The 7,362-nt window shown below is 44.0% G+C and overlaps 1 protein-coding gene across 1 annotated transcript in view; it reads left to right on the forward strand.

The window, feature by feature from the left end:
• Positions 1 to 2,633: 2,633 nt before the first annotated feature.
• Rab33a (RAB33A, member RAS oncogene family) overlaps positions 2,634 to 7,362 on the forward strand; it is an 11,964-nt gene continuing 7,235 nt past the window's right edge. Inside the window, exon 1 of the mRNA XM_055612177.1 lies at positions 2,634 to 3,070. Within this exon, the coding sequence (XP_055468152.1) occupies positions 2,813 to 3,070 (258 nt within the window). The 5' untranslated portion in view covers positions 2,634 to 2,812. The remainder of the gene's footprint in view (positions 3,071 to 7,362) is intronic.

Below are 7,362 nucleotides of genomic sequence, written 5' to 3' on the forward strand. Positions count from 1 at the left end.
GAACTGAGAATACTTGAGCCCAGCAGTTTAGGGTCAACTTGGAGTAACACGGTGAGATCCAATCTTTTAACAATGGCAGCAAGTTAATAATAAAGGTTAATAACAAACATGAATTGGTTTAATACAAAGTCAGTCATATCTGTTAATAAAGAAAGCTTTGGAAAATGCTATCAAAATTATAATAGCCAGGTGCAATTATGAAACAACTGAATATGCTAAAATAATTTAATAATGCATAATTTTAAAAGCCAGTGCAAAAATGCATATAATTTTTTGTGATAGGTACATTGAGACAATTCTCTTGTCCTTTTAATTAAAAACTGTATTTTGCAGCCGGGTGTGGTAACATATGATTGTAATCCCAACACTTGGGAAGGCAGAGGCAGGTGTATCTCTGTTTGAGATGGTAAACAAAGCAAGCCCAGGACAGCCAAGGCTACACAGAGAAACCCTGTCTCAAAAAACCAAAAAACAAACACAACAACAAAATTCCCACCCCCTAAAAAAACTTGTATTTTATTCTAGTAATATACTCATTAAACTAATTCCAAAAGCATTTCATTAGGATTAAAAAAAAAAACACTGTGAAATATATTTCTAGAAATGAAAACTTCAAACTTAGAAAGGTAGACCCAGTGATAATTATTTTTGCCAGAGGCAACTGAAATATATATATATATATATATATATATATATATCCCTCCTAGCTTATTATTACAGTACTCTTCTGTGGGTATAGATCACTAGAAGCATCAGGTTTTTCTTTTTGTTGTTTTTAAAAGAAATGATCAAGCAATTTCTGTTATATAGAAAACAGTCAATTGAAAAACAGAAGTACTGTACCGTGATGGTTGCTGGTATACATAATGATGGTATTGGATTAGTTAATTCCATATATGGATGGTTTTAATGTTAACTGGTATAATCATGGGTTTTAGAAATAAGTGACCCACATGTATGATAAAGGGCTATAAATACATCTCCTAACTCAAGAATAAGATTATGTAAAAGGCTGTATTTTAAATAACTTGAACTTGGCTGAGCACTCACATTCCAAAATGCTTACACACACATACCTCAGATACTGCATTGTTCTTTTTTTCCTTAGTGGAAATGCATTTCATCACATTGTTTCTTCCTATAGATCAGCCTCACATGCAAAATGGTAGTTCATGTGTGCTGCTGGATCCCTTGACTTTGATGACATTTACATATGTTGATACTAATGGCATATATTAGTACTTCCTTAGCCTATGAAATATAAGGGAGAGAAGAAAAGTCTTAAAGCAAACAAAAATAGATGCTCTTTATTGTATGTAAATTGTGCCTAAGTTGATTTTATACAAAATCTGAACATGAAAATCACTTTTGGGATGATTAGTTGTGGGATGGTTAGTAAGCTTTGGGGAGCTGCCCTCTAACATCGTGATAAAGTTGTATTCATTTATCATCTTCCAAGCATAATCTAGGCTTCTGGCAAATTAGACCCAACCACTTTGTTCTACATTCATTTGCAGAGGGTGGGTGAACCTTTTATGGGATTCCAGTTCCCCTTGAAACTCCGCAGTCCTGGAACAATTTATGGCTCTATGGAGGACTCAGAGTGCTAGGAATTATGAGGTTTATGCCATGCCCTAAATTCGCCCACCTAAGCCTGTAATGGTTAGCTACAGAAACAAAGTCCTCCTTCCCTGTAACTGTCCTTCACTAAGTTTTCCCCCCTCTCCTATCCTCTGTATGGTCCTCTCCTGCGGCTGGTCTTCCCCATTGGCCAGCCAAACACAACCGACTGTAGCCGCCAATGGGAGCCGCCCTCCTGAACATTCAGAGGGTGGGTGCTCGTGGTGTGATGAGGGGAGGTTGGCGCCTGGTACGCGCCCCCCTACATCTGGCAAGTCTTTGACAGAAACAGTAACACCCCTACACACTCAAACTGGTGCCGGGTGTCTGCCTCCTTTCATTTGCATAGGGGCCCTCCACAAGCCACGGAGTGTCCTGGTGTCCTGGCAGTGCCCCTCCCCAATTTCTTGGGGCCCAGAGAGCGCACCTGCTTACTCAGTAAGGCTGAACACCTAAGACTTGGGAGGCAGGGAACCACAGAGGCACAGCTCTCAGCTGCTGTGAAGATGAAAGGGATATCTCAGATCCTCCACCCGCTAGTGCTGCACAGGACCAGAAGCTCTCCAATGATGCCTTAGGGTACAGCTCTCTTTGTCCTCCCCAGCTGTGCTTACTGCCCACTGACCCTATGCCTTCTAAGTTAAGTGGGGGCGTGAAGCCTGAATCCCATCACAGAACTAGGGACAAGAAGGGAAAGCTATCCTGGCGTGGTGTGCGCCACTCTCCTCATCCCTTCCCTGTTTAGGAAAGAATGCTTTCTCCCCTTGTGTGTCCCTGGGGTCCAGAAGAGAAGGGTCTATGCAAAGGCGCGGTACAGCCTGAGCCTGGGGTCCTGGGGCTCACACACAGGCAGGAGACTGCTCAACTCTGGACCGTTCTCTATTTCTTCTCTCTTAAGCTTTTGTGTCTTTGCCTTGCAGCTGCAAGGACGGTGCACTGGGGAAGAAGGAGGGTGCCTGGGGTGAAAGCACCCCCTTCACAAGCGCGCGCACACGTTGCTAGCGCATGCACTCACAGGCGGACACATACTTCCATACTCGCACTCTCAAGCTTGCGTGTGCACACACACACGCGCGCTCACGCGCACGCGCGCGCACGCACAAAGCTTTCTCGCTTTGAGCGCACTAACGTGGCCGCTTTCTTTGTGTGGAGCCCTCGAGTGGGGTTGGGACCCCGGTCCTGTCCCAGGGAGATGGCGCAGCCCATTCTGGGCCATGGGAGCCTGCAGCCCTCCTCAACTGCTGGCTTGCCATCTCTGGAGCTCGACTCATCAATGGACCAGTACGTGCAGATTCGCATCTTCAAAATCATCGTGATTGGGGATTCCAACGTGGGCAAGACCTGCTTGACCTTCCGTTTCTGTGGGGGTACTTTCCCAGAGAAGACTGAGGCCACCATCGGTGTGGACTTCAGGGAGAAGACCGTGGAAATCGAGGGAGAGAAGATCAAGGTGATCCAGCTGGTCAGGTCCGGGAAGGGAGGGACCTGGGTGTGGGTTTCACCGGAGGAATAGCTCTAGTGATAATAAAAGTCTAGCTTTGGCTGTGTCGCCACCTGCCGAGCTCAAGACCCTGGGCACATCCTCAACCCTTTTAGCTTCTTTCAGGAGCCCCATCCCCATCTAACCCAATTTTTTTCTGGCAAGCCAAAGTGGCTTGCCCTATCACCCTTTGCCCCTGCCAGACAATTTCCGCCTGGATAAGCAGGTTTGAAATTGTCCTTGACCCTAAGTGTGAGAGATACCCCCTGCCCCCGGAACACAGGAAGGCTTAAGATATTTCTGGTTCTAGTCTTGTGGGATGGATATCAAAGCACTTTTGGACACATCTTGAGGTCCTTTTTTACTTATTGGGTGCCAGTAGGCTGCAAAAAAGAAAAAAAAATCATCCTGGCAAAGCCCTGTGGCATTAGAAAGGTTGAGAATTCATGGAGCATGAACACTGCTTTATTTTAAATTATAGTTTACACTTAAGATTAAGATTAGAGCTGAGTTGGGATGGAGGTGGAGTGGAGGATGGTTATGTCACAAAGCCATGAGCCCCTTTAAAGATTGAGACAGTCACTGCTGGCTGTTCATAATTACCACAACTTGTTCTTTAGGGGCAGTCCCTCCCAGAGGCTTGCTTCTTTACTTGCCTTGGGGAACCTAATGAACGAAGTGCCCATTACTCATTCTACTGGCATTGTCTTCAGAAGGCCTATTGGGAAAATGTAGAACAAACTACCTGAGGGCCAGGGGAAGTGCCTTGACTCCCTCCCTATAGTTTACTAAATAGGCCAAGTGCAAATATGTTTGTATGTTCATTTAGTGCAGTGAAAGTAGAAACTCCGGAAGACAGGACTATGTCCGTCTGTGTGGATGGGGTGGCAGGAAACAGGGCATGGCAAGGACAGCTTTGTGTGTCATAGAAAGCTTCTGAGAAGACACCAGGGATATGAAAGTCCAAGTACTCTAGACTCATACATAGCAGGGCTTTGCTTGAGCCTGTAGTTGGACCCCAGGGAGGGCCAAAGGTAAAGGTAAACTTCTTGCTGGTCAAATAGCTAAGGTGGCCACATGTGCTGTCTTGTCTTCTAAGTGAAATGGAAAGGAGAACTGGGGGACTGGAGTGATTGATGAAACACCTCAAACTGTGTAAGATTTCTTGGTGATTAAAATGATTGCATTTTAAAATGGCTTCAGAAAACAAACCAAACACTGCACTTCAGGAAGATAATAATGAGCCTCTCTGCACTGGGGAGATAGTACATTCTTTTGATTTTGTGGTCTTGTTCAGTTTCTTTCACTCCTGAGGGGAGGGGAATTGCTTCATGCCCTTTTAAAGTCAATGCGGGTCTCTGTCCTTATCTTTTTCAAGGACCTTCATGTTGAATGTTTACACAAGTCAGGACTTCTCCCTCTGTGGTGTCTAGTTTCTTGAATACCTTGCTATAAGATAGTGGAAAAATCTAAGACATGAAAAAAGTAGAAATAAATAAATCAATGGTTGTATTCAGAGACATCTTCAACATCATTCATGTTTAATGTTATCATTTATTTAAAATCAAGTGTTACAGTGAGCTAAAGATTTTCCTGGGGGTGGGGAAGGATGTTAAATTCATCTGAAATTTGATTGCTGGGGAAAATGTGTGGGAATCTAGGAGGAAAGAGAGATTAAGGGGGAGAAAGGGAGGAGGAGAAATGAGGGGTGGGAGTCATCATTCAATGGCCTTGGGGAAGGTTTTAAACCATTTGCCCCCTCCTGTCACCCCTGTATTTAACTAAATTGGGTCTCAAAGTCTCTGCCAAATATCCCAGACTTTCTTCCCAGAGGGCAGAGCCTGTGACAGTGTGACTCACTAGAAATAGAGATCAGCACAACACCACGTGCACATAAGTGCTTAATATGGGCTTTTGGAGGAAGATGATATTTTCAAGAGGACAAAGCTTTGTAACAGTCCAAGGAAGAACCTCTGAGGACAACCTCAACAAGAAACCTCAGTGGAGTGTGGGATCTGGGAGATGATGAACCTGCCCAAAGCTGGCCAGTGATAGACCAGAGTGTCCATGGGAAGATGGCAGAGCAAGGCAGCTGGCAGGAGATGAGGGAGGAAGTAAATTGTGCCCCATGCTTTGCTTGCAACAAACAAGTGCCAACACCTGGTTTGAAGAAGACTGCCAAAGCTAGTCGCCTTTGGGGGAGAGAAAGGTACAGTGTGAAAGGCTGAGGTACCTTAGGATTCAGGCAACAATTCAGATTCAGCAGTTCAGCAGTTCAGGCTGTCAGATTATAAAATAGAAGCCCTGGCAGGTGAGTGGTAGAGATTCCTCAACTGACTTTTTTCTTTTTTAAAATTTATTTTTATTTTATGTGCATGGGTGTTTGCAGGTATGCACATCTTTGTGGGAGTGTCTGATCTTGTAGTTAGAGACAGTTGTGAGCTGCCATGTGGATGCTAGAAATTGAACCCAGGTCCTCTGGAAAAGCAGCCAGTGCTCTTAACCTCTGCGCCATCTCTCCAGCACCTCAACTAGCTTTTCTCGGTTCTAGAATAGTGTATGACCTCTCCTAGGCTTGCTCCCTTGTGTCCCAGGGGTGTCACACATGACATCCTCTGCTGGGTAGTGCCTAATATTGCTTATTCAAAGGTCTCTGTAATTCCAGCTCTAGCTGTATCTGATGCCTCTGGCCTCTGAAGATACATTCATATAGGTGCACATACCTACATATGATTAAAAGTAATAACAATCAATCTAAACTAAACAAAAATCCTGTTTGTTGACTAAAGAAAGCCCAAGCTAGACATTTTATGTCTTTCTTAATACAGCAAACACTAGGAATTAATATTGCAGATTATTTTTAATTTTTAAAACAATCTACTTTGTGTGTGTGTGTATGTGTGCGTGCATACATGTGAAGGTCAGAGGACAACTTCTGGGACTCATTCTCTCTTTCCACCCTCTGAGTTTCAGGAATCAAAGTCATGTCATTAGGCTGGGTGCCAAGTGCTGAACCACCTTGCCAGGGTACAATTAGAATTTTTATCATTCCCCTTTTATAGACAAGTAGACTGAGTTCGAGACAGATAGCTTGTCCATGGGCACACGGATCTTTTGTGATTCTTAGGGCTTCAATTGAGATCCAGAGTCCATGTTCTTTACATTGAGCTCTACTTTAGAAGGTTATATCTAGCCCCCTAGATTGGGAATGATAGACTAGCAAGCAGCCAGTCTTATTGTGTCAAGGCAAGGAACTCAAGGCTATGGCCCAAGGATCCAGGGGCCTTCAAATTGTCTCCTTCAGATTTGGGGGTGTAGTTCAGTGGTACAGTATGTGTTTAGCATATGTGAGGCCTTGGGTTATATCCTCAATACCACTAAATAAATAAAAAAGAATTTAAATAAGATATCTGTTTTGCTTATACTCAGAACAATAACAGAACACTTGGAGCTTGCTTTTTATGCCTTGGCTACCTCACTTTGGGCATGAAATTACAGGTGTCCAGAGATAGAAAAGACCCTGAGGGGAGAGGACTCTAATCCAAAGTCATCATTTTAGAGGTAGGGAACTGGAGCTCAGAGAAAGTGACTAACCTAAGATCAAACAAGATCAAGCCAACAATGTGGACCTACTAGTCCCTTTTCCGGTGCTCTTTCTGGGTTTCAAACTGCCAGGCTTTAGAAGAGTACATAAGTTCTAAGTTCATTTAACTCAAAAGGTTCTCTGTGCTAGCAACATGGAGGGACACCTCACAGGAAAGCTAACAGCTTTTCTTGATCAATCTAGGAAAGATAGAGACTAACTCCCAAAGGAAGGGTAGAACTTCTCTTATTAACCATTATGCATGTTTCACCTACAGGTTTAGCTTAACCATATTGTGTACTTCTTGGGTAAAAACACCAGAAACTAAATGAATAGAGTGGGGATGGGTAGGCATTGTTGAACTATTCTTGGTAATATTTCAAGAAAGCAGACCGTCTGTCTAGTTTGGGTACTCCCACAGGCTGAGCAACCCCACAGTGGGTCAGCCATGTCTATAGGCAGGCATAGCCCAGACTGCAGGGTTCTCCCTCTCTGCTGATCACTGGGGAAAACACCTTCCTGTGTTACATTACTAAGTACAAGGAGGCTGAGCTCAGTGTTCCTTCCAAGCTGCCTGCTGTCAGAATGACATCATGTTCCCTGTGGGGGCTTACTGGTTAATTATCTATCACTGTGTGTGTGTGTGTGTGTGTGTGTGTGTGTGTGTGTGTGTGTGTGT

Source organism: Psammomys obesus, unplaced genomic scaffold (assembly GCF_907164565.1).
Source record: "Psammomys obesus unplaced genomic scaffold, mPsaObe1.curated_primary_1811, whole genome shotgun sequence".
Lineage (NCBI taxonomy): Eukaryota > Metazoa > Chordata > Mammalia > Rodentia > Muridae > Psammomys > Psammomys obesus.